The 27,673-nt window shown below is 41.6% G+C and overlaps 2 protein-coding genes across 11 annotated transcripts in view; one reads left to right on the top strand and one right to left on the bottom strand.

Annotated features, from left to right (window-relative positions):
• TANC1 (tetratricopeptide repeat, ankyrin repeat and coiled-coil containing 1) overlaps positions 1–24,824 on the top strand; it is a 183,083-nt gene extending 158,259 nt beyond the window's left edge. For all 5 annotated transcript variants that reach the window (XM_061608706.1, XM_061608702.1, XM_061608705.1 and 2 more), the window contains 9 exons: positions 895–973; positions 5,633–5,766; positions 6,728–6,851; positions 7,121–7,296; positions 8,669–8,801; positions 10,299–10,390; positions 20,118–20,264; positions 20,649–20,749; positions 22,351–24,824. In XM_061608706.1, the coding sequence (XP_061464690.1) occupies positions 895–973; positions 5,633–5,766; positions 6,728–6,851; positions 7,121–7,296; positions 8,669–8,801; positions 10,299–10,390; positions 20,118–20,264; positions 20,649–20,749; positions 22,351–23,770 (2,406 nt within the window). In that variant the 3' untranslated portion in view covers positions 23,771–24,824. The remainder of the gene's footprint in view (positions 1–894; positions 974–5,632; positions 5,767–6,727; positions 6,852–7,120; positions 7,297–8,668; positions 8,802–10,298; positions 10,391–20,117; positions 20,265–20,648; positions 20,750–22,350) is intronic.
• WDSUB1 (WD repeat, sterile alpha motif and U-box domain containing 1) overlaps positions 9,641–27,673 on the bottom strand; it is a 63,203-nt gene continuing 45,170 nt past the window's right edge. For 4 of the 6 annotated variants that reach the window (XM_061608714.1, XM_061608716.1, XM_061608712.1 and 1 more), the window contains 2 exons: positions 26,302–26,522; positions 9,641–9,971 (listed from right to left, as the gene is read on the bottom strand). In XM_061608714.1, coding sequence (XP_061464698.1) covers positions 26,344–26,522 — 179 coding nt within the window. In that variant the 3' untranslated portion in view covers positions 9,641–9,971; positions 26,302–26,343. Of the gene's footprint in view, positions 9,972–10,793; positions 10,862–24,312; positions 26,523–27,673 lie in introns of those variants that run through there. The other 2 variants (XR_009760494.1, XM_061608713.1) reach the window with 2 other exon arrangements.

Genomic DNA, 27,673 nt, shown 5'->3' with positions numbered 1-27,673 from the left:
CTACCATTTTGGGGTCTTATAGGAACTCATTAAAATAATTTGCAATATAAAACATGAAACTAACAGAAACACATTTTTATTCATTTAAGCTCTTGAGTGAGGCAGAAAACAATATATTAGTATTTATACATTTAGCTGTAGAAGATCAGCATATTTACAAATATTTAGTTCTAGCTTGCTGTTTCATAGGATCAGGATATATCATAGGCATGAAAAGCTGGCACTGTTCCCCTTCCATACTGAGCTGAACCCAAAAACCAGTTCAAGTGAAAAACAGTTCTCATTATTTTAATTATAATTCATAAGAGTATTTTTCAAACTTTCTACACTCAGGGAAAACGTTTAGGGAACATCTGAGCATCTCCAATGGAACTCTCTGCACATTGCAAAATGATTCTGGAGCACATTCTAGGTGCGCACGCTCTATGCTGGGCAGTGGCAGGCTAATTTTGTGCCTCTTTGCCACTCTCATTAACAGAAAGTATACTCTACAAAGCAAAGCACCTTCTCTACAGTATCAGATTGCAGGGAAACAGAATTGGTACTGGTGGGCAATGTGTCTTTTAGGCAAACTTATTGGCCCCTACTGATCTTCTGGATGAGGAAAACCAGGGTTCTCCACTGTTTGATTTTAGTTTTGTCTGCTAGAAAGTGAAGGGTAAAAGGCTTGACTTGTATGTAACAAAGTGCTTCTCCTAGGTCAACTTCTACTGTTACCTTAAATGAGTACACTTTGATGTGTCATGTATTGTTGAGCTGAAACTCACTGTTTACAGATGTATCATCTACCGCTAACGTGCTAAAGTAAATCAAGTCCATAACTATATAATTTTCGGGGTTTTGTGTGTGCCTTTTAAAATTGGTAGCTGATTAATATTTTCCTCCTTCTCATAGGTGATTGATTTTCTGATAAGGATCGAAAAGGAGCCTAAACTTGACATCAATGAAACAGATACACTATGGGGGGAAACAGGTATATGTGTATAAGAAACTTTTTTTCATCTTAAATAATAACGAATTGATCATCGGAGTAAGCAATATAAGAAGTGTGGATTTGAAGTAATAAATACTCAGTATAGCCAAAGAGCTGCATGTTTTTAATAAGAACAACCCTTACTGGATCAGGCCAAAGGCCCATCTAGTCCAGCATCCTCTTCTCACAGTGGCATATCAGATGCCTATGGGAAGCCTGGAAACAGGACCTGAATACAACAGCCCTTTTCCTGTGATTCCCGCAACTGATATTCAGAGGCACACTGCCTCTGACAGCGGAGGTGGACCATAGCCATTGATAGTCTTTGCCTCCATGAATTTCTCAGACCCCCTTTTAAAACTATCCACCTTGGTGGCCATCACTCCAATATATAGGAGCAAACAGTTTAACTATACACTGTGTGAAGAAGTGCTTTCTTCTGTCTGTGCCAAATCTCCCAGCTTTCATCGGATGGCCTTGAATTCTACTATTATGAGCCAGAGAGAGAGAAAGTTCTCCCTATCCACTTTTTCTGATGTTGCCAATAATGTTGATTAGCAGTTAAGCTAAGGGGAAACAGTGAGCACAAATGTCAAGCAACTTAGTTAAATATTTAGACTATTGTACTATTCTGACACTCTCACTTTAATAGTCTTTTTCCAATTGACTACAACATAAAGTGATCTCTACCCCCTCTTAAAAAATGGTTTTGAAAAGGACCTCAGTATGCTAAGAATGAAGAAGAGACATCCACTTTTTTCAAAAAAGACTTCTAGTATGTGAAACTGCTCTCAAAACTTGTTTATAGGCATAAATTTGCACTCTTAAGTGTGTGGGGGGGAAATATGCTTAGTGGGTAATTTGTTCTTGGGAAAATAGTTACTCCTCCCCTCTCCAGTGCTCTTTCACAAAGAGTTTCTTGAGACGAATGAACAAAAAAGCATAATCAAGTGTCTAATGCACACCTATGCATATAACATATATTTATCCTTTAGCTAAAACCAAACTGTGTTCACCCAATGTGGACATTGTGGATGGAATGGATTTCTCTTCTTCCCTGCAGCCCCCATGTGCTCCCCCCCAAAATCTGCTCCCTAGGGTAGGGGATCGTCTGGAGCAGATTGGAGGGGGGAGGGCACAGAGAACTTCAATGGGGAGAAGTCACATGTACAGAAGGCCCTTTGTGCAACATTGGATGTCACCCTTTGTCTCTGATGCATGAATGCAGCGTAGACTCCTGTCCTCTTCCACATTCTCTTACTCCCTCACCTATTCCAACTTTGTACTTTCCTATATTGTGTATTGCTGAGAGTTGCTAGGAGACGCCCTGTTCCCCTCACACAGCTTCAATTGGAGCGGCTGACTGTTAAACCACTCTGCCCCATGGAGCTCTGTCAGGAGAATAGAGGTCTCCTCTCAGCACCCTTCACTAACCACACTTCCCAGGATTCTTCGGGGAAGCCATGACTGTCTCAAGTGAAATAAAGGTCTGGTATGGGTATGGCCCCGATTAGCCAAGCCAAGCCAAGCAGCTGTGAGTCTGGCTTTTAGAACACTGACCGTTCATACTGAGCATGCCCAACATTATCATTGTGTTCAATGAAAAATTTCTTAATTAAAAATCAGCCATGCATTTTTTTAACTTTTAAACTGCAGAAGATGAAGGTCAGGGAAGGGTAAGGTCAGTAACAGGATTACAGGTACTCAGTGAACATGGCTGATTTTTAATTTCAACCAATTATGAGAAATCTGAGAAAAAAGTCCAAAAGGGCTCTGGGTTTTTTCTCTCTCTTTTTCCACTTTGAGCTCTCAATTCTCTCTGACTGTTTTGTGTATCGCCATAAAAATTTAGAGGGTTGGTAAGGAAGCATTTCTGAGTTCAGGAGTGTAAGTTCTGTAAGGTTTGTTTTGAGATGAGCTTATGGAAAGGATCAGAATGGCATGGGGGTGTATTTTCAATTTAACATTGAGGAATGTGAAAAATCCATGCTGGCTACAGTATACAGCCACTCTTGTGGCTGTATAATATTACATCCATTCATTGTTGCTAATCAACTTATGAAATGGAAAATTTTATGCAGAAAAGCAAACCACTGGAGAAAATGTTTCTCCTCCCTCTTCTGCTCCTTATATTTTTAATCACGGACAAGAATTGGGAAAGGGACTGCTGCTCTGTGATGAATCACATGCTTTACATGAACTAGAGAGCCCCTGCCAGCCATTGTAGGCAATACAAAGCTAGATAGACCAGCGGTCTGACCAATGGAATAAGACAATTTGCTGTATTCCTGAAATGTGTGTTCTGGATTTACAGCATTGAAATCCATTGCACAGTTGTGGAAGAGAATATATCCATGCAAAAATGGCGGTGCCTAAAGAAGAGAATCACATTTGAATTACCGTATCATACATAACAAAATGTATTAGCCAGCTTATTATATTATATTGTTACAGAAACTTTCAACCATTCAAAGATCCTGTCCTCAAAATTTCCTCCTCCCTCTCCCTTTTTTGACAGCAGACCAAAGATCTGCTGAAGATTGTTTTCCTATAGCCTAATGGGTTGTTCTCATAATTTTCATTGTACATCTGTTGCTTGTTTTGCTATTCTTTTAATCCCCCCCTTTCTCTTTAAAGTCAGAGAGGGCAAGCTATTGCAGAGTGCATTAGACAGAGGTGGGCCTTTTTGGAATGGTCGGCATTCCTTAACATAGTTTTCCTGAGGATCTTGTTTGTTTAAACCTGTTGCAAGCTATTCTTCGGTCTTGCTTATTTCCAAATATGGTATACTTGAGACTCATTGTTTTTGTATTTTAAGTGGCCCCATGAGCCCAGGAACTGTAAGTGATAATGAGATAAGGGACAGTATTGTTTTTTGTTTTTATAAGATAGGCTAGTCTTCGTCTTATATTACCAATAGTTATAAATTTAAGAATCCAAAAAACAGCTGTCAGATTGTTTGGGTCTAAATGGTCAGTGTAATCCTAAAATTAATTGTGCTACTCTGTCAAATGCCATCAGACAAAAATGTACTTCCTATAGACCAGCATTTTAGAAAGAAAAATCAGGCATATTTTAGTTCATTTTGAATAAAATTGTCTCTTAAAAACTGGGAAGAATTCAGTGACATTTCACATGAAAAGTTATCATTGGAATGGGATGGATTTTTTTTCTGCATTGATGAATCCTCTTTGATGTTGTGGAAAGCCTTTGTATAGGTACAGTTAACACTGAATAGCTGTACTCAGTGTTTTGCTTAAAGCAAAGCCTTTTGACCATGAGATGCCAGGTTAATTTCAAGTTCCATATAAAGCATGCAAAAGCTAATTCCATATAAAGCATGCAAAAGCTAATGTGTACATAACGATGGGGAAAATATATAGATTAATCGGACTCCACAAAAAGAAAGTGCAGTATGATTTGAAATACTTAGCTTGATTTTTAAAATGTTAAACAGCTATTCACGTAAAGCCAGGATAGCCAGTGCAGGGCCCTGTCGTATCGGCCCCAGCCACAAGTCCAGTGGTCAGGGATGATGGGAGTTGTGGTCCCAAAACATCTGCAGGGCACAATGTTGGCTAACACTGATAGAAAGGATAGAGTGGGAGGATGAAAAACAAGACTGCTAGAGTTACAGTGAAAGCTGGAGATTGCAACGTGCATTTCTTAAAATGCTTGTGGTAGTAGGGAAAAAATTCCCTCCCATTGCTGTAACTAGAATTACAGATTGCACTTTAGGAGTGTTTTTACAAATTGCACCCTTTCCCCTTGATTGGATCTACTAGTTATCATTTATGCCAAAGGTGGAGGACCTCAAGTCTTGGGGAGAGGGTGAATGCAGCCCTCCAGGCCTCTCTGTCTGGCCCTTGGGGCTCTCCCCAGACCACACCTCTCAGTGGCCTTCCTATGTGCTCTTCTCAAACGTTTTTGCCTGACTGGAATAGATAGAGGATAGAGAGGGGCATGTGTACAAAGCAGCCTACTGTACAAAGGTTATATTTACATTCATTGCACCATCCACTTTTGCCTGTGGCCTGCCCAACACTGGCATGTGATTCCTGGAAGGTTGAAGAGAAGAGAATGTGGCGAAAGAGGATGCTTGATGGACCTTTGGTCCGTTCCAAGAGAGCCATTCTGTTCTTAAATGCAGTTCTTGGCTATGTAGCCTGGATCTTACATCAACAGTCTGGACCAGAGGAGGCTTGGTCCATTAGGGTAAACGGCACTGCCAAATCAACTTCAGTGAGCCTGCAGTCAGCTCCCACCTGCCTGCCTTCTTATTTACAACAAACGGTCCAGGGGGTGGCACTACCTGTCAGCTTCCTCTCCCTCCTGAACTCAGCAGGGAAGAGCATTGGGACAGGGGACTAGAATTAGTTGGTTCTGGCTCCACCTACTGCTGAGCTCCCTGCCTTCTGCCTTACCAGTCTCATGGGCATCAGCCATCACTGGTTTGGACGTCTACCACCACATGCCATTTTAATCAAAATACCTGAGAATACAAGTTATATTTTTGTGCAAGAAAAACATTTATTGATTGTTGGACTAAATGCTGATAACACTCAGTAGTAATGGATAGAATGCTTTTAGCTTAATGTCTTTTCTCAAATGTGTTTTCCCTTTGAATCTGGTAAACTAAGAACCTTTATTTCTTTTTAGCTTTGACTGCTGCTGCTGGGAGAGGAAAACTGGAAGCATGTGAACTATTACTTCAACATGGTGCTCTAGTAATGAGAACTAATAGGAGAGGAATTCCTCCACTTTTTTGTGCTGTGCGTCAGGGACATTGGCAGGTGGGACAAATCTTTGATTAAAACTGGCAGTTCCAGCTTAATTAATAAGGGACAGTTTTATAACTTTAGATCAGAGTTGGCTGACCTGTGGGCCTCCCAATGTTTTTGGACTCCCAAGTGTCAACATCCCCACACAATATGGCCAACATCTGAAGGGCCACAAATTTGCTACTCCTTGCTTTAGATGGAGTCAGGCATTTTTGAATTGTGTTTTTAAAAGGCTATTAATCCTAGGGCATTTGATTATGAAAACAGTGGCTGAGCTTGGACACTGATTGGCCAATGGTTGTTATATGAATGAACCTCGGATGTACCCCCTCTCCATTTCTGCAAAGAGGTTGGAAGCTTTTCTTTCCGGTTCCAGTTAAACATTGTTTCATGTTGTGTCTAAACCCCAACCTGTGTTGCCTCGTCTCAGCTAACCAATTGTCAAGTTCTGACATAATTCTAAGCTGTAGATGGTCTAAAGCAGAAGCAAAAACTTTCAGATTCCCTTCTCCTGACTGTGCCCAGATGACCAGGAGTGGGGGGGAGCACACAAACCCAAGGGATCAGCTAGGGTAATTCTTACAATAAGAAAACCCTGTTTATCATTATGTCCTAAAGCAGCCAATGTGAGTTGCATGTCATAATGTCACAAAACTGTGAAGTCACAAAGTTTGTCTTTAGAATAGCAGACAACCTGTTCTTCAAAAAGTGGCACGTCTGCAGTTACTCAAAGGAAAATATTGTACTGACTTGAGTGCCACTCGGTTAAGGCCACACAGACTAATCAAAGAACTATTAATGCAAAGGTAACTGCACTTTATGCTCCACAAGCATTCTGCTGCAGTTATTGGGGTTAGGGCATGGACCATGATCTGAATATGGATTGCTGCTGTTAGGATCAGAATACATATTACCTTTATTTCTAAGGTTGTGATTTTACAGTACTGTGGTGGGGATTTACTCACTTTTTTAGATTGCAAAACTTCTGTTGGAAAATGGAGCTGATATAAATTTAAGTGACAAGCAAGGCAGGACACCACTCATGGTAGCTTCTTGTGAAGGACATCTGAGCACTGTTGAATTTCTCATCTCCAAAGGTAATGACCAAACTGTTCAAGACTTTTTTTCAATGACCTTATTAATTTTTCATGTCTTTAGATAGATAACCCAGCTTGACAGCTCAGCATTCACAGTGTCTCAATGCATGCTTTATAATGCTGAAACCTATTGTGTAGACTAAAATTATATAATTCCAGTTAGGAGTATGGAACAGAAAATTCAACAAACCATGTGTAAAATTATGGCTTAATGGGGGGCATATTTTAATTTTATTTTCAAAATAACATAGTTGTGGTTTATGTGTTAGGTGCAGACATTTCATTCCTGGACAAGGAGGGCCTGACAGCACTGAGTTGGGCTTGCCTCAAAGGACACAAGAGTGTAGTCCAGTATTTGGTTGAGAAAGATGCCACAATAGACCAGACAGACAAGAATGGAAGAACACCCTTGGATTTAGCAGCTTTCTATGGAGACTCGGATATTGTAAGTCAGGTCAAATACTATGCTTGCTATAAGCTTTCACAATCTGAAACCAAGCCACAGCACTGAGATCTCACCCACTGGAATGTAAATTGAACAATTTCAGTCTGCCTTTTTCATGCACTTTAGCTGTCACAAGAGATGTTTAACAGAGGGGGGAAATACCCTTTTATTTTCTTGAACATCTAGAAGACATCTAATGCTGAGTACTGTTCTTCACTGTGTTGAAAGTGTTTGTAGGGGATCACTGGAGAGAACAATAATTTTACTTTGATTCCACTGAACTAACATCCTAATACTAGATCAAACTGTGCAATAAAGCTTTTGCAATGAAATGTTAAAAGAAAAAGACTATCCAAATATAACATGGTTGAAGATAACAATTTATTGCATGTGGCTTTTTCTACTGCCTTACTTATGTGTCTACTGTGACCTAACCAAGATTTGTGAGTTGTAAAGAGATGCTTGAACACTGATAATATCTTTCAGGAGCACCAAATCTTTGGTTGAAAAGAAAGGTTAAAGCTCTTAGAGTGAATTCATATCTCAAAATATGAAAGAAGTGGTCAGTTAGTTTCGTCTGATAACTTGTACACCCTATAAGCAATAGCTTATATTATATAGTCTCACATAAACTCGCAACTTAGTGAATGGAGTTCTAACAGCCTGTATTATGCAACTATTTACATTTTGTAAAACAGAGGTGTTTTGTTTGTTTTTTTACAATCAAGCAGTATATAAATTTTGTTAAATAGCTAAATAATATTAAAAAGTCACTTCTTGGGATAATTAAAGTCATAATGTGAAACTTTCTAAACATGTGAGACCCATCCCAAGAAAGTGAAATATTTGCTTATAAAACATATACCCCACCCTTCATCACAAGACCCCATGCTGATTCAGCACATCCAAATAGAGCTGGACATCATCAGCATACTAGCAATACCTCATTTGAAATCCCCTAATGGTCTTTCCTGGTGGCTGTTAAGTGTGGGGGACAGGATAGAACCTTGCCATGGGGCCAAGCAGAAGCCCCCCCACTGCTACTCTCTGGAAAGCTACTTTATAGGTTAATTATACTGAAAGATTTTCCTTGTTTCAGGGACTAACTTAAGTTGTATTAATTAGGCATATCTTTGGAGGTAGTGTTTCTAACAGTTTTTTTTCAATAACTGCACTGCAGGCCTTTATGATCAATTATATAGAAATGGACACAATCCATAAGGAACATCTGCATCAACTGGAGAATGAATAAATGATTCAAAAGGGAAACTATTTCAGTGGGGCTTGTGCAAAAGGATTTCCTGGTACATTGAGACCACTGCCACAAATATGTATTCTTAAAAAATGAATTCCTCTGTTTGATCATTTACAGGTGCAGTATTTGGTAGAGAAGGGTGCAATGATTGAACATGTTGACAATAGTGGGATGCGCCCATTGGACAGAGCAATTGGATGTCGAAATACATCAGTGGTGGTCACACTGCTTCGAAAAGGAGCCAAATTAGGTTAGTGAAAAATAACTATAGTGTTGGCAAAATAAAATGGGTTTATTTAAAAAGAAATTATTAACTTTTAAACCACATTAAAAGTCTCTTTGTATCATACTAATATCTAAAATGCTTTAGTGCTAATAAAGATGTCCATCTAAATACTTCCAGACATATCCTAGCAAAACAGATTTTATCTTATAAATCTTATTTTAGCTTATAAGTAGGTTCTCAGGGTGGCCACTATGAAGCAGGATGGCTGCTGTTGTGCACTCATTAGACTGCCTGAAAGAATTCCTCCATTAAGAACATAAGAAGAGCCTGCTGGATCAGGCCAGTGGCCCATCTAGTCCAGCATCCTGTTCTCACAGTGGCCAACCAGGTGCCTGGGTTGTCAGATGGGTGTCAGATGGGTGGCTACATCGCTCTCTCCAGAGAAAGACTTGGAGAAGGGTCTTCTCTATAGTGATGCCCCGGTGGTGTAACTTTCTCCTCTTGGAGACATGGATGGTTATACAATGATAGGACTCTACTGTATATTTATTTTCTTTCTTTCTCTCTCTCTCTCTCTCTATATATATATTTGTTTTCTCTAGTTTTTTTAGACTAGATTGATTTGAGATTTCAGCCTGTTTTGTGATATTTTGTGATGTTATTTATTGGTACTGTTGTAGTTTTTTATTATTATTATGTTCTGAGTTGTTTTTATTGTGTTGTTTTGTTCTTGTTATGGAAGCCACTTTGAGGTCACCTGGTGATGAAAAGCAGCATACAAATATACTAAATAAATAAATCTCATTTTTAATTACAGTAATTTGAGCCTCCTTAGAGATGTTGAAATATTAACAGTCATAGTGGAGACAGAATTTTTATTTATTTTTGCACTTACATATTATACTTCACCTTTCAGGATAGAAATCCTTCAAGCTGGATTATAAGTAACATTTTTTAAAAATAATAATAATAAGCCATCAGGATTCATCCCACAAGGTAGTTAGTGGCAGAAAGGCCCTGTAGGGGAAAGACAGGAAAGTTCAGCAGGAGCAGGCACTGACGTGGTCTTTGCTTATCTCCCTCTCTCATGGAATCCTTCCCACAGGACAGTTGAAGGTAGGTCACCCTGTTTTGGGGTGTGTGGAGTGAAACCCATCTTGAGCAGATTCTGAAATGGTCTTCGTCTGCTGCATTCTGCAATTCCAGGAGACAGGAGTATGAATGAGAGGGTCATGCAGTCCAAGAATGATAAAATAGTTCATTTCAAGGTGCCATTTTTAATTGTGGTTGCCAACTTTTGGATAGTAACTATGGCTCCACATAAGTTGTTGCTCTTTAAACGTGGTGGCTACTTCTTAAGGCGATCCTTGTGGGCCGCACTTCAGTTATACATTTCAGTGACTGATCTAGCAGTAGAAATTCAGTCCAGGTCATGAACTATCTGTTCAGTTTCATTCCATTTGAAGAGTTCAGAATGACATTAGCAGAAATGCATTTCAATGTTAACCTTTTTAATTCCAGGAAATGCAGCGTGGGCCATGGCTACTTCAAAACCTGATATCTTGATTATCCTTCTACAAAAGCTAATTGAAGAAGGAAACATAATGTATAAAGTAAGTTGAACCTTGCTTTTACTTACAGCATTGAGATCTTGAACATTTTACGAGTGAACTGTTACATGATGGCAAATACTGGTGGTTCAAGTTGCTAAACTACTCTTGCAGCATAATTCTATGCATGCCTACTTAGATGTAGGGATGGGAATTACTCCTGTGTTTTGAGGGTTGCAACCTTAGATAGATAATTGCTGTTGGTTGTTTTTTTTAGTAAATCATCTTGAATGCAGGAGAAGGCAGGGTATAAACAAAGAAAAAGCCTTTGTGTATTAATAACACAGAGTTGCTTACTGTAACTGTTAATGACTACAGAGACCACTACATGAACAGTTGTTCATGTGCACATCCTAGAACATAATCTTCTAGACTGTAACAAGGAAGAAGGGACATTTGGTCTTACCGTGAAATCAGTCTTCTCTGTGCATGTCAAAAGATGATATCAGGTGGGTAGGTAGCTCCACCTAGCTGCTGAAGGCAAAAGAGCACTGTTGAATTTTTGCAGGCACTTCCTGGTCTGCTCCTGTTCTTGTCTCAGTTCTCCATGACAAGCCAATAAACAAGGAAAAAAGGATAGGAAAACACACTAATAGAAGACAACAGTAATCATACATTCTCTGCTAAAGACCTATTTGTGATTGTAATGGCAGCCCTGCTGAAGGCCTATTAGTGATTGTAATGGCAGCCCAGCCCTCCTACAGAGTGGCCCTGATATCTTTTGACATGCACAGAGAAGACAAAGTTCACTGTAAGACCAAATGTCTCTTCTCCTGTGCATGTAAAAGATGATATCAGGTAGGACATACCAAAGCTGACCCATGTAGGGTGGGAATATTGCTGGGCTGCCAAACCCTAGTGATCTGAGAGGATGTGCTGTAGCATTCTCCTCCCAAAGGCTGCCTCAGCCAATGCATATGCATCTATCTTGTAATATTTAATAAACATATTAGGAGTGGCCTATGCCGCTGACCTACAGATCTCTATTAGAGGGGCATTGTGAGAAAACGCCACTGATGTGGCCTCTGCTGTCGTGGAGTGTGCCACTATGCCGGCTGGCTGGGCCAGTCTTAGCGAGGCCTAACCCTAACCCTAACCCTAACCCAAAGAAATGCATGCTTTGATCCACCTAGCTAACGTGGAAGTGGAAACTTTATTTCCCAGGGACCCTGGGTGAAAAGATACAAATTATCTGTTTTCTGAATTGGCTTTCTTAGAAATATACACTGTAAGGGCTCTCCTCACATCAAGTGAGTGCCACACTTGTGTGGTGTGAACCAGATTAGGACGGCCAGATTAGTTCCTGTTGGCAGTGGAAGGCAGACAGAACCTTAGGACGAAAGGAAGGAACTGTGCGGAGGACTACTGTATCCTTATGAAACACAAAAAACTCTTATGCATGGACAGGGCATTCAGCTCAGATGCTCTATGGACTGAAATAATGGCCACAAGAAACCAAACCTTAAAGGACAGCAGACGAAGAGAAATTTGACTTAAAGGTCCAAACAGAGGTTTTTGAAGGACCATTAACACTTTGTCCTAGGTCAGGTAGCGGTGAACCGTAGGTGGCACTGATGTAGTTGCCCCCCTAACAAAATGTTTGATAAAAGGATGATAACCGAGTGGGATGTCCGGAGGTCTGGAGAGTATCAACGATAATGCCAAAGCCTGGCGCCTCAGGATGTTTGGTCTGAGGCCCAATGATAAGCCATCTTGAAAGAAAGAGAGTATCTCGTTGATTCCTGCTTTCCGTAGAAGAATTCCTTTTTCTGTGACCAGGCTGAGAAGGTCTTCCATGTGCCCTCATATATTCTGACTGTGGAGGGGCATCTAGAAGCCATCATGGTTTCCAGTACTTGGGGAGGGATGCCTTTCTTAGGAGTCGCTTCCGCTCAAATTCCATACATGAAGTGCCAACCACCCCAGATCTGAATGAAGAAGCTGTCCTTGAGAAAGCAGGTCCTCCCTTGGGGGAATTCGCCACGGGGGTTCCACCGACAGGTCGAGGAGATTCTCCGCCCACTGGAAGAGGAGAGAGGCTTTCTCCTGGAGTTGGTGGGAGTGTGTGCCCCTTTGGCAGTTTAAATAAGATTTGGCCGACATGTTGTCTATTCTTACCAGCACTGCCCCAACTGTCCAAACTCTGCAAAGTGCCTGAGGGCCAGACGGACAGCTCAAAGTTCCAGGAGATTGATTGGCATAGTGGATTCCTGTGGTGACCATGTGCCCTGTACCATCTGACTGTCGCAGATGGCTCCCCAGCCTGATAGGCTGGCGTCAGGTGTCATCAGGGTTCGAGGGGGATCCTGAAATGACACTCCTCTCAACAGGTTGGGTTCGTGAACCCACCATAGCAACAATTGATGGACCTGTGGTGACAGTGCCACTCTGTGGTGGTGTCTTGAAGCTATGTCGCTTTGGAAGGGCAGAAGCACCCATGGAGTGCCCAAGAATTATGATGCGTCCAAGGCCTAGTTTGGAATGTAGACACCTTCAACCCCAGGAGCACCGCCAGTTGCATCAGATCTGCTGAATCGGATGACAGGACTTTTGATGCCATCCTGCATATCTTGTTTACTCTTTCTTGGGATAACCTTAAGGTTCCTTTCTGTGAGTCTATAGTAGCTCCCAGATGTATTATGCAGTGAGACGGAAATAGCTGACTTTTGGGTTTGTTGATCAGGAAGCCGTGGTCCTTCAGGCACGTGGTCCTTCCTTGTGTAATGATGGGAGCAAATCAGGAAGTTGTCCAGGTAGGGGAAGACATGAACCTCCTGTGTCCTGAGGTGTGTCACCAGGGCAACCACAATTTTCATGAATACCCTGGAGCAGACAACAGGCCAAATGGCATAGCCCTATATTGAAAGTGGTCTTGACCCACCACAAACCTGAGGTAGCACCTGTGGGGCGGGAAAATAGGAACATGGAGGTAGGCTTCCTTGAGGTCAATGGAGGAGAGAAAGTCCCCCTTTCTCTGGGCCTCTTTGATTGAAAGTAAGGTGTCCATGTGAAACTTGCGGTACTTTATGAATCTGTTCAGGTTCTTTAGATCCAGCACCGCTCTGAACGATCCATCTTTTTTCACGATGGTGAATAATAGAGAGTAGTTTCCCAAAAATCTCTCCCCTGCCAGGACTGTTTCTATAGCCACAATCTGTATCAGATGGGAAATCACCTGCAAGACCCTTTCCCTTTTTTGTGGAGAAGCTGACAGGGGAGATGGAATGAATCTCGCCAGCGGGGTGAAGGTGAGCTCCAACCTTAGGCCATACCAGAGGGAGTGAAGTATCCATTGATCTGATGAAGTGTCCTTCCACCGGTGTGCAAAGCATTGGAGACAGCCCCCCACTGGCAGGATGTTGGCGTCAGAACTGATGCTTATTTCCCCGTGAGTGGAAACCAAATCCCGAGCGGTTGGGAAAATGTTGTTGTGCCTTAGGTTGGTTGTGCTGTCTGTTCCAGAATGGGCAGCTTGAGTGGGCGTCCTTCACTCTTCTGGATGTCCTGGAGCCACAAAAGGACTGAAAAGACAGGTAAGGGTGGAATGAATGCCGAAAGGACCTTCTGTCATCCCTTTTCCTGAAGGATGGCATTGACTTTCTCTTCTCCTTAGATTCCAAAACATTTGCTAGGGCGTCATCTCTGAATAACTTGCCTTCCACATATGGTTCTGAAGCGAGATTAGAGTGGGCTGTAGCATCTGCCTCCCAATGTCGTAACCATAGGGTTCTTCTAGTGGATCTTTCTGCAAACTGCATAGCATCCATGGTCATTTCTGCCATGAACGTTACTGCCCAAGAGACCTTGCGTACTCGGGCCACGTCCTGCTGTGGACCGTCAAGCAGATCCTCCAACCAAAGAAGGGAGGCTCAAGCAAATACTGAGGAGGCTGCTGCTGCTCAGATCGAGAGTGCACTAGCCTTGTGGATCCTTCTGAGACCCTGATCCATTTTGCCTCAGTGGCGTCTTTCAGATGAGCATTCGAGTCCTTTGGGTTCAAAGATGGGCTCCTGCTGGGAGGAAGGGTGGGATATAAATCAAATAATAAATAAGATGGATTCAGCAAATTCACAATGGGAGCATCTATCAGCGGGACCTTGAGCTGGTCCATGATTTGTTGCTCCAGCGTATATTTGTTGGCTTTCGAGACCGACTTGAGCACTTTGGGAAGTAAAGAAGGGAGTTTCTGGACTCTAGACTTGAGTTTCAGATCTGGACACACCGCTGAAACCCTAGAAGTTGAGGTGGCAGGAGGATCCTCTGTAGAAGTTAGAGTCAGGGCTTCCATCGCCTTGTACAGGAGAGGGAGGAAGTGCAGCTCCTGAAAAATTCTATTGGTTGCAATCTCTTCAGATTCAGAATCCCCACTCCATTCTTCTTTGTCCAAGATTAAACCATTGTCCGGGTCAAGAGCTGTGCCTCCTGGAGGTTGGAGGTGTCTGCCCTGAGCCGTGGCTGTGGTGGACGCACATTCTTAGCTGAGAGGCCCTGTATCTCCTGTCTTCTAGGTGGTGCCTGAGTGGGCGAGGGAGCTGAAACTTCCTGTGGTAGGACCTGCATGATGCAGAAAGATCTCTAGCCAGATCCATTAAGAGAGAGTCCCTGAGTTGTTCCTTCAACTGCTGAAGCGATTGAGCTGAAAGTTGTAACTGAATGGGCTGAGCTTGAGAATCTGAAAACTGGAGCCTTCCCCCCCCCCGCCTCTTGGGTCTGTTGAAGAAAGACTGGTTCCTCCAAAAACCCTGTAAAGGGTTCAGGTGAGGAGCTGGTAGAAAAAATGGAGCCCAAGGAAGGGTGAAGCCGATTGCTTTCTTCAACAGATAGAGGTTCTTGGTCTCTGTGTTCTGCAGATGGCACTGTGGGGGGCATTTCCCACTGATCCTGACTGCTGATCAGGGCCCTGCCTGTCTTTTCCGGTGGTTTTGCTGGAAACAGGCGCCCTGCCTTTCAGAGCCACCCTGCCTGCCGTAGCCTGTGCCTCGGCCACCTCATGTTTGATGGTGGAGGGGTGGGCCATCGCTGCCCAACTGTGCCACCAAAGTATGTGAGGGTACTGGGCCCTGACATGGTAAAGGCTCCAATGGTGTATCTGTTGCTGGTCGGGGGAGAGCTGTTTCATCCTCTTAGAGGGGTTTTCTGATTTGCAGGTTGCTTTCCCCATGGGAGAAACACACTGGGGGGCTTACAGGGGCAAAAGGACCTCAGATGTTGTTCCTGGGAAGATGTGGGGGGGCAGAGAACACTCTCACATTAGGCGAATATCGCCACAGCCCTGCTTGAGTGCTGGCTCATTAGGAGAGGTCCAACACAGTCTCCACAGTTGGCGTCTGCCCACCTCAGCACTGATTTGGTGGCAGGGAGGGAGAGGCTAATGGCCGTTGTGCACGTTGGTGGCTGCCTGTTGCATGTCTCTTCAATGGATGCACAGAAGAAGCTAGCCGCAGGTGGAAAGCCTGTAAAGCCGCGGTGCAATCTAGGCAATGCTGCTGTTTGCAGGGAGGCCGCCCCTGATTGAGAAGGTGGCTGCTGCTACCACTTCTGAGGAGCTGGAGGAGGTTGCAAGGCTGCTGGGGCAGGGGGTGGAGGCCAGGAAATGCCATAAAAACTGTTGGTGACTGAAAAAAGGGGGTGGGGGCACCTCTCACTGAAAGCTCCATGCTGCTGGTCTCCGGGGGAAAAATAACACCCCTTTTTTTAAAACTGGGAAAAAACAGTGAATAACAAAACAGTAACACAGTTAACAAGAAAAACACAAATATAGAAAACCAACACAAACAATCAGAAAGAACAATACAGGATTGAAACCAAGGAGCAAAGAGGACTCAACTGAGCTTGGTGAAGGCAAATGAGAACTGAGGCAAGAACAGGAGCAGACCAGGAAGTGCCTGCAAAACTTCAACAGTGCTCTTTTGCCTTCACGCGCTAGGTGGAGCTAGCTACCCACCTGATACCATCTTTTACATGCACAGGAGAAAGATATGCTGTCGTTGCTTCTTAATAGATTTAGGTCTCTTGTAGCCAGATGTTTTTTGTGCAGGAATGTGTTCACATGAATCCATACCTTATACATGTTCACAGAGCAACTAATTTGAGGATCTTTTCTTAGCGGAATTAGCAATTTATGATATTTATTTACACAAAGAGGCTGACGTATGGCATTAACACTAGAAGCACCAATTCTGAAGTATGAAAGATACAATGGTTAGTTATATACAGTAACTAAGTAGGGTACAGAGGATACCCTCCCAATGTTGTGTGGACCATACACTTAAAAGAGTTTCTAATAGAGATGGGGAAATATGCCTTCTATGGAATCATGGGGTGGACATGTAAAACTGGAAGGAGACTGTGACAGAGCAGGAAGGAGAAAGTTTCACATGCAAAACTGTTGGAGTTAAGACTTGTGAGAGCTGGAGAGGGGTAAGACTCCATAAAATTTTAAAGGTAAAAGGGTGGCACATGGAAATTTTTTATTCTGGTATGGCATGAGTACAGAGATGCAAAAAGGTAGATTTTCATGCTAACTTATTGGTATACCATTCCAGCTAGGTTTAGAGTCTTCAACCGGGGTTCACTGTTTCTTTCTGCCTGTCAAAATAGAGGTCTCAAAAGAGGTGGATGACAAACTCACCTGGACTCAAACTTTACAATGTTTATATATTTTCCTTTTGGATTTCTTTGAATCTTTCAAAGAAAAAGAAGAGTTCCCTTGTAGAAAGGCACTGGCAGGTGCATCTATAAGGGTGTTCCAGCTAAACACTGTTCAAGGGCAAGAGAAGGCTAGAAAGAGGTACTAGCTATAGGTGGACAACGACATAAGGGGGCTTTTGGAGAGATCCACAAGGTTAGAGCATCCTCAAAAGAGAAATGTGTGGAGCTGCTTTTGGGGACATATCCCAGCAGCTGAACAAACTGGGGATGCACAAAGGGGCTTAGTTATAGAAAATTGGGTTATCAGTGGGTGTTAACCTAAATCTGAAAAGGGGCTTTCACTGGGGTCTGGGAATGGGCATAGATGCCATAAAATAAGGGACAACAGAAGTGAATTGGCATGAGTCATACCAAGTACATTTCCTGCCATACAGCTGTAACACGGTTGCATGGGCTTCTTAGCTAATCAGCCTGTGTTTAAGAGGATATGACTTATGTATTGCATAGGAGTTTAATGTGAACTTCTCAGGAAATGCAAGCAAGGGTGCCTGCTTTAATTAAGGCAAGATATGCTTCTGTATCTAAGGGGATAATTTGCAGACAAATTAGAGGTATTACCTGCATTAGATGTGACACCGAGCTCCAGGAGTTACATAAAGCAAATGTAATCATAATCTCAGTCACTGTGGGGAAATTCCTCTTTACATCAGACATTATTGGGAGGAACTTTGGCAGGAAGCTTTTGGGCTTCCCCAAGTAAATGATACCTTGCACACCCCTATTTTGTGTTGGCATTATTACCATGTTTGCTACTCAGGGCAAGTCTAAAATGCACCCAGTACACACATCATCTTTGAGGACATACTGAATTCCATCTGAACAAAGCATCTGGGTAGTACTCTGCATGTATATTGTGGAACGAGAGAACTGTGTATGTCCAATTAATCATACCTGTATAAGCGGCAAATGAGAGTGATGTGATAGCAGAGAGAACCCACTTGAAGAATATAGTTACAGTTTGTCAAGGGCTTTGTGCAATTCTGCATAGGGGCAATAAGAAGTCACTTTACCTAGAGCACAGCATAGTTTGATCTACACAAGCAAAGATAGCGTGGTGCTGCATTTTTGGATGAATGAATGGCCAGTGCCATTTGTGTGTTAGTTGAATGTATGTGTAAGTTCAGTGGCCCTTGTTTTAAATCATAGCATAGTGCAATAACTTTTACAAGAGCTCTTTCAATCTGTATTATGTTTTGTCTGAACTGTCTGCTCAGCAAAGCATACAAAAAGAATAGTTTTCTTGCAAGAATGAATTGTCCTCTACTAATAAAAGTAGTTCTCCTATCTAGCACATGCAGGGACAACTCCTTGTTTCCTTCAATTTCATTTTTTACAAAGTCGATAGGACAAATCTTCTGAGTAAACTGAAACACTGCTTTTTAAGTGAAGTTCAGATCAGTAGCTCCTTCACACTTTTCATGGAAGTATTAAAGATGCCTCAAGGTACAGCTTGCCAATGTTGAATATGAATGGACTTATTTTTGTTAAAAACCTTTGATAGTTTAAATAAATATCCTTCAAAATTGTTGCACTTCCATGGGTAAGGGAACATCAAGAGGCCTGTGTCCATGGCTCCTGTTCCCCTCTTCTAGGCCCCAAAGAGTCACAACCACAGGACACACCCACACTGAATTATTTTCTCATAGTTGTAGGGTGGGCCTAGACACCTTGTCCTGTAGCCTGCCTACTCTTCAAATTTTCTGCCAGCCCCTTTTCTCTGCCAGGTTTGGCTCCACTGTAACTCAAGTCAGGCCCTCTCACTCCCACCCTTTCCCTTCCTCCTCTGTTCAGTGGGATTCTGAGGGCTCACTGTCAACAGCTGAGTCTCCAGCTGTCCCTTATTTGGCTTATCTGCCAGCTATTTTTCATCAACATTCCTCCTGACCTGAGACCTGCTCCTTGCATCTATGCAGGAGGGAAGCAATGGGGTCAGTCCCTGGCAGTATTTCACAACAATATATAATTGTGGCTCTACAACCGGGGAGCTAGAACTGAACCTCTGTGCTGTTCCAGTCTTGAGCTGGGGCAGCAAAACAAACAAACAAAAAACCTTCCACCCTGGCCGGTATGAGTAGCAGAGCTTTAGATGCAGGATTTTCTGCTACTCTCTAGCCAGAATTAGGATTAGGGTGGTATATACACTTTACTTGGGACTAAGACACTTGGCGTGCATCCAACAAAGTTGTTTGGTTTGCGCAAGGACTTCTATTTGCACATCAGAACATCCTATCCCTCTTCTTTCCTGTCCTCCCACCCCCAAATTGGGAGGAAAACCTAGAACAGATAAGGGAGAGGAAGTTCCATTGCACAAGAGGAAGTCCTTGCGCAAACCAAACAACTTTGTTTGATCCAAACCATTGAACTCAATGGGATTTACTTCTGAATAGAGATGTATAGAATTGGACTCTTAAACAATTGGGCTTTCACAGTTTCTTTCAATTTTTTCAGGTAGTTTCCAAAATCATTTTCACTTATTTCACTGGAAGTTCTTGGAAAGACTTTTCACTTTTATACATTAGGAGAATATGTATTACTGTTATCTAACAGTAATGTGCAAAACAGGACATTGTTTTAAATATAACAAAATTAAGCTATGGCTTTAGGTAAATTTCATGAAAATCCAGAACGATATAACATTAGAATCTTACACAAATGTATTTATTTATGTCACTCACTGTCCATATTATGTGATGTGGCAGAGCCAGATGGTGAGAGTTTTATTATTGACAAATAAATCAATATACAGTGAGTCCCCAAAATAGATGTTCCACCCCAAGTTCCAGCTCAAGAAACTGTTATGCAGGTGCAGTGAGGGAACCGCTTGACAGAACGGAATGATCCAACATAGTTTCTTAGTGAAATATCTGAATAAATATTGCTCTTTCTTTAACCATGAAATCCAACATTCTGATTGTTTAAGCATATCGCCAGTGGCATCTGTTAACATGTCGGTTTATTTTTCAGTTGAAAACAGCATTTAATAACCAGATTTCAAACTTCTATGCTCTTCACCTTGCAGAAAGCGAAGATGAAAGAGGCAGCCCAGCGGTACCAGTATGCCTTACGGAAGTTTCCTCGAGAGAGTTTTGGAGAAGAAATGAAAGCTTTCAGTGAGCTCAGAGTTTCCTTGTATCTAAACCTCTCAAGGTGCCGCAGAAAAACGAATGTAAGTTCCTTTGTCCATGTTATTATCCATTGTGGCAGACTATAAGGAGGTTGTAGAAACACAGCTGAAAATGGTGACCTGCTAGTGAGTACTTGCATAGCCATTCAGTCACTGTGTGCTATCATGACCAAACTTTTTTAAAAAGTCATTTCCAAAAGCAACACTAATACACTAGACACCAGCCGCTTTGATAGGGTCAAAGCATGTCAGCTTGGGTTACAGTACAAATTTGAACAGCAATCAGTGGAAATGTGATCAGAAAGATGCCACAAGGGTTAGCTTTTGCCCAGCACAAAAGTAAAAGGGCTGTTTAGCTCCTCCACATTGTGATGGTTGATTGCAATAATTTCTGAATCAAAGCTGTTTTTATTGTTGCTCTGGCAGGATTTTGGCATGGCAGAGGAGTTTGCTACCAAGGCGCTTGATCTCAAACCCACATCATACGAAGCATATTATGCTAGAGCAAGAGCCAAGAGGAACAGCAGGTACTGACTGTCGATATGCACCAACAGTTTATTCCATAGTGATATTCAAGCAGGTGTGTTAGTGTAATCATCTAAGTGTTGGGAGTATTGCTAAAATCAGAAGAGTTTAGCTGAGAGTAGCTTGCTCAGCGTTTCTGTGCAGAATGAGTGTGTGTGGTTTACCTGAGGAAACAAGCTTTTACCTTGCTTTGAATCACTGAATAAGAAAATACTACTTTGTTAATAGAAATATATATCTGATAGGAAAGGCTGTAGCTCTAGCTAACTAAGTTGGAAGTGCAATGGCCAGGCTTGGTCATTGCCCCCATGCTAGAGGAGAGAGACAAAAGGAAGATGGCTGGTCCAAGGCGGAGGAAAGAGAGGATGGAAGTGAAGTCAGCTCCCTGACAGCATCAGTTTACAACGGAAGGAAGACAGGTAGAGGAACACAGGTAAGGCTGGGCAGCCTAGCCAGCTGGAGGACCCTCTCTCTGTCTTCCTTAGGTATGCAAAGAGAACAAACAGTTGTTGTCACACTTCTGACATGAAGAACTCCACAGAAAGCAGCTATATCCCCATCTAAGTACATATGCCTCTGTCTCCTTCCTGCCCATTATATTTTGACAAAAGAGGGAAGAGTTTACCATTTGTGTTCTAAGCTATGTCCAGTTTTCTCTCTTTTATGTTAAGTCCATGATCAGTATGTTTATATTTATTTTGATGGAAACTGCTCTCTGGGTGGGTATCAACAAAGGGTTTGCAATTATGGAATGGATCTCGTTGAAGAAAACTATTAAATAATGAGCGGGTTGGGGGTGGGGGCAGGGAGACAACCCAGTAACTTCACTAGTATCTAAACTGGTTTTTGATTGAACAGAAGAAAAAAATTAGGATAATTTTGCTCAATGTGGTAGTGGTTCTTGTTTTGGCAAAAATGCCATAAACAAACACCAGTTCTGCAACAGAGCAGAAAAGGGAACTACTACTGTATTTGACCAGCACTTTTTCTGTGATGTGCAACTGAACTGAACTGCAACTACTTCCCTTACCTTCAGATTTTGTGTAAGTTTGCTAAAATGAGGAAAGAGGGTGGTCCATGGGCTAGGGCCATGAAGTAACCCAGTTTAGCCTCTGCTAAAAACAGTTCTAGCATTTTGTCACATATAACACTTTTCTCAAAGATAATCTTTTACAGACAAAATGGGTACATTTTCTGCTGTGAAATCAGCATGGGGGGGTGCACACATTCCTACATCCTGAGAATGCAAATGTTGCATTCCACACTGCTACAGGCCTGGCAGGGGAGGCATTTCAGAGAACTCTGCCATATGATTTTGTTGACTCCTTCATCCTTCTGAATATGCAAGAGAAGCCTATTGCACAAAGAAAGACAAATATGTGACACCAGCTAAGCATATACACTGTACTCCTTCCTTTAAGGATCTTTAGCATACTGTAGAAAGAACTTGAGGCTTATCCATGCAAATCTTGACAAGGGGCACACATGGGGGTGATAAGATATAGCATGTTAATGAACTATCTAGAAAATGACCTGTTAGTATGGCTCTAGTGAAAAGGTAAATGTGCCAAGATTTACTATGTTTGGTTTTTATCCCCTTCAGGCAGTTTCATGCAGCCCTTGGTGATCTGCGAGAAGCCATAAAGTTGTGCCCTGGTAACCAAGAAATAAAGAGATTATTAACTCGAGTTGAAGAGGAGTGCAAACAGCTCCAGAGAACACAGCAACAAAAGCAGCCGTGTCCTCAGCCAACCCAACAGAACAATGACTCTGACAATGAAGGGGAACCTCTTGTACAAGATCACTTCAGTCTGCAAGAGATAGAAGAGGACTTTTTGCATGAAGAGGAGCCTGGCCCATCTGGACAGAGGCTGCCCCTTTCCCAGGCTGCTTCATCATGCAGCAGAACCCCTCAGGAAAGCAGCCAGCAGAAATTTCGACCCATATCCCCTCCAAACAGAGCAGGCAGTAAATATCTGCGAGAACCTGGCTTAACCATGCAGCCCACAAAACAAGCACAGATAGTAAAAACTAACCAGCATCTGAATTCTGTCCAGTCTGGGGCAAGAACTGGATCTAGTCAGTCTGGCATAAAGACTCAGCCCCTTCAGTATCCTCCTCCAAGTCTAGTGTCCTCCAGACACCTCACAAATCCAAGCAAAAATAAAAGCCAGCATGTGGATGGGACAAATACACTATCAGCAAGTATTACTGCAGTCAACAATAGCTCAGCATTATTCAATGAAAGACTAACAGCCATTCAGGCCCCCTATTTGCAGCATAGTGATAAAGGATCTTCTCACTCTTTCATGAGTAAATCCAAAACACATGAGAGGCTGGCTGTCCATGCTCCTACAAACATTGAAAAAACAGGTCCATCACAGTCTGAAGGAACTGGTGAGTTGAGGCAGCAAAGTTCTGTCTGTTCTGGCCCACTTTCTGTTAACATGGTAGCTTCCAGCTCAACAAGCAGCTTGTCTTCAAGCAGCAGCTTCTGTGAGAGTGTGAAAGGACAAAGTCCAGACATTCGACTCAAGGAAAGCAAAGGCAGCCAAGTTCAGAGTGGAACAGCAGATCATAGGCCTCGCAATACTCCCTTCATGGGGATTATGGATAAAACTGTACGGTTCCAGCAGCAGCAGCAGATGAATCTACCCAATCGCAGTTGGCATGGCCAAGCTGCAGAAGGGTTACTGAAAAGTGCTGGGACAACTCTATCTTTGAGCTGTGAGCAGTTCTCTGCCAAACAGGCAGGGAGCTATGGCAATCAAACTGCAACATTCTCTTCCTCTTCCATTGTAACACCAGGAGACAGTATCCAGAATGGAGCTCAGCCTAAAGAACTAGAGGAACTAAAGTGCCAAGCATCTGCCTGCCCACAGGATAGCAGGATAGGTAAGCCTGTGGCTCATTTGTACCAGGAAGTTCTCTCGAAACAGCACTCTCAACTTAATAAAGACATTCATTTGAGTCATGTCACTTCTACAAAGCCAAAGCGAAATTTTGTAGAATCTAATGTCTGAATATTTACCACTGTTTTATCACAAACTAATACTAGTGATGAACCATGTCTCTCTGGTTGTAAAACTTAGGGCATAGTGGCATATAAATTACTGATACTAATCACTAATATTTTACAGGCTGTATAACAAAAACCTGATCATCCAGCCACTTATTTAATATTAAGGCTGTCCTTTGTCTTCCTGAGATTGGCCACCATTTAGTTAAGAAGCTATTTGATAATGCAGAGGAAGACAAATGCCACCATTTGCATCAAGAGAGTATTTAAACAGGCTTGCTGATTAACAACTGATCAGTATATCAAGCTGGCTCGTTTTGAGAAAGATCAATACATTTACTTTGTACAGCCATGTATAGCTCTTACTATTTGAAAAGAATTAATTCCTGCAATGTGGTGGGATTCACAGAACACCCAAATCTATCCATGGATTATGATGATGATTTGGTCAGGAAGATTTAGTAGCATTCTTCCAGTTTCATAAGGATGCAGCTATAAACTTGCTGTCATCTTTGTGCAGATCATTCAGCAGCCATATTTTATGCCATCATGCAACTGAGGTTGATTTTAGTTACTGCAAAGCAGGAAGTAAATTACAGGAGATTTTGCATGAAATTTGTCCAACATCCTGGTTATTGCACTGAGTAACATAATATTATGACATGTTAACAACATATAACAGCACTTTACATAGTTATATCTAAACACCTTTTGAGGTGCTATGTCAGTACAAGATGGAAAGTAAGGAAGAGGAATACAAGTTTTGCTAGTGTTTTTATAGAACACCCAACAAATGTCTGAGGGAGGAATATATAGCACATGCATTTCACTTTTATAGGAAGGACATCTGATACTTTCAGTGTTTCAGTGGAAATCCTTTTTTTTTTAATTGCAAGGATGCTTTCAAGGACATTCCTGTAAAGTTGGGATTATACAAGTTTGGAGTATTCTGTTGCCCTTTAACAATTATTTCCATGTGTACACTATGTATGTATATTATAACAGCATTTGTGTGCTATTAACAAAATTCCATAAAGAATCCTCAATTTCAAAATGAACTGTTATTCTCTAGCTTATTTATTGTTCACTTGCTTTTGTACAATCTTATTTTATTCTTTTGTTCTGTAGATCTATTTTTTTGCACAGCTACTGTATTTTTCCCATATGAAATAAAAGACTATTAATATAGGTTCTGGTTGGGTATGATACATAACTTTTCACCGGCATAACACTCTTAAGAAAGTAGGTAAGTCAGTCATTACTAATGCAACTTCAGTTATGGTTCATTAGAAATTAGAGAGAGATGAACACACAAATACACATCCCATAACTGGGATTGGAAACCTGTGACCCTCCAGACATTCCATCAGCCCTTGTCAGCATGGTCAATGGTCAGGGATGATGGACAGCATCTAGAGGGCTGTAGGTGCACCCTACTCTATAGGTTACTTCTCTCTCCGAGGCATATCATAAGAGCATAAGAAGAGCCTGCTGGATCAGGCCAGTGGCCCATCTAGTCCAGCATCCTGTTCTCACAGTGGCCAACCAGGTGCCTGGGTGAAGCCCGCAAGCAGGACCTGAGTGCAAGAACACTCTCCCCTCCTGAGGCTTCCGGCAACTGGTTAAAAGTTCCTTAAAACTCCTTAAAAGTTCTTGACACGCAAGTATTATGTTTTCATTTAATATCTGGTGACTAGCATAGTGCAGGCCCTATGACAGTCTTGATTACTATCATCATGTGTCAGACTTTCACTCAGCTACCTAATACAGATACACGCAGTTTGGGCATTTTGAAGCCCTTTGGAGTATTATGAGCACCACACTTGTATGGAATACATTGATGATGTGTTCGTTCAATTAGCCTTAGTTTGAGAGGTTTGTCATTTAGCTCTTGGATCATGCTCCACGGACTATATGTAACTGCTAATTAAGGAAGCATGATGTCAGTGCTGGCTCCTAGCCAAAGTGATCCTGCCATCCACTGCTGACTAGCATTCCATGCCATATCTAATCAGAGCATACAAACACTTGAAAGGATGAAAATTCATCTAACCACTATAGGGTTCTGTATACTTAGTTGAATGCTCCAAAAGTAAAGTTTTTGTTGATAGGACATAAAATTCTTTACATGTTTTTCAATTAATGTTTGATTTAATTTCTTCAAATAATTCACATTAGGCACCAAACAAAGTACTTAATTGTTAAACAAATTATAGAAATTATGCAAGTGTAACTTGTTACTGAACATGATCCAGCACATGCTTAGCTTTTCCACTAAACCTAATGGGCCATGCAGTGCTGTGCATATTTACTCAGAAGTGAGTCCTATTAAGTTCAATGGACTTATATATATAGAATTGCAACTTTAATTTTGACTTTATGTGAGTTAAATTATATTATATTATGTAACAATTTGAATTTTGTTCAAACTAAATAAAGTCAAGTCAAGGTATTAAGCACTGTATAAATTATCAGTGTACATAGAGGTACAATGAGAGATAGTAACACAAAGTATCTTACAACTTATTCACCTACCTTCAGCTTCATATCCACTAACTGAAAGAGCAATCATACTGTTTAGGACGATGGCTTTTCATTATATTTTGGCTGAGTGTCTAACCAGCGACTGATAGCCATTTTCAGTGTTCTATTTGGGGTAAGTACAAGTCTCTGAAGAGGGAGATTTGTCATGGGACTGGAATGCCTTTTTTCAATGATCCATTTTTCCATTGCTTCCTTCTCATAGGAATAGCCATCTGAAGAGAGAATTACAAACTTCTTTGAAAACGGATATACATGCCCTACAAAAAAACCCTAAAACTAAAAACACATTTTAGAAAGGTTTCTTAACAGAATACAGTAGGCCTGAACACACAAGGGGAAAGAACTGTGTAGAAGGGCAGGGATGTGCACACAAGCCTTGCCCCCAATATCCCTGGGCTCCTCTCAGACGCGTGACAGGCACTTCTATGCACATTTTGCTGACCACTCAGAAGCCCCCTTCATATGTTTCCACTCAACACATGAATGTCATATGCATACTGATGGTATTGTATAAATAATACATTAACATCAGTAACTAAATACATTTATGCTCATAGTATATTGCCTGAACCTTGGATTACAACTGTACACATCACATGATTTTCTCATGTAGAAAACAATCTGATTTCCATGAAATTAAGACAATTAGAATTAAAAAGATACATTAGAAGACAATATAATTTTCTGTTGTAAATACATTCCCCCATCAACCTTTTCCAAGCATTTGATAACTGAAAGCTAGGATTCTCAGCACATCTATTCTATTACAAATTTTAATATTGGCTTTGAATTGGTTTCCAACAGTTCATCACAAAGCTGTCAAAGGAATCAACAGAATTGCTATGCAAGGTCCCTTGCGCCCACTGCCTTTCATGTATAAAACAGAAGCACAATAGTGATGTGACTAGGCAGTAAAGTGCAACTGACAATCTGCATTTTAATAAACACTCAGTATTGCTAAAAAAAAATGCATTGTCAGTTTATCCTAAAAGCCATTGCTTGCTTATGTTTAAGTCACATAAGCTTTTCTCGGAAACATATGAATATCGTTTTATTTGAACATTCGCTAAGCACTTGTCAGTAAGTGTAGGTTGGTTGCCTTTACTTTTCCTTTTTGAAATAGGAAGAAATGGATCAAAATATTTGTATTTAGCACTTTCAAGCATAAGATATCAAAGAGGCACTAAAATATTAATCACACATTTACTGTAACATCTAATGCATTTTGTAAAAGTATTTCCCATTGTGCAAGAAATGAAAGGGGACAAGGGGGAAAGCATAAGTGTGTAGAGTACATGAGTTCACATCTAAGCTTTCAAATACAGTAGTTGTTTATTCCCAAATTAACTTCAGCAGTCTATTT

The sequence above is a fragment of the Rhineura floridana genome, chromosome 2 (assembly GCF_030035675.1).
Source record: "Rhineura floridana isolate rRhiFlo1 chromosome 2, rRhiFlo1.hap2, whole genome shotgun sequence".
Lineage (NCBI taxonomy): Eukaryota > Metazoa > Chordata > Lepidosauria > Squamata > Rhineuridae > Rhineura > Rhineura floridana.
The sequence above is the reverse complement of the archived record's forward strand: the minus strand, read 5'-3'. Positions and strand labels throughout refer to the sequence as shown.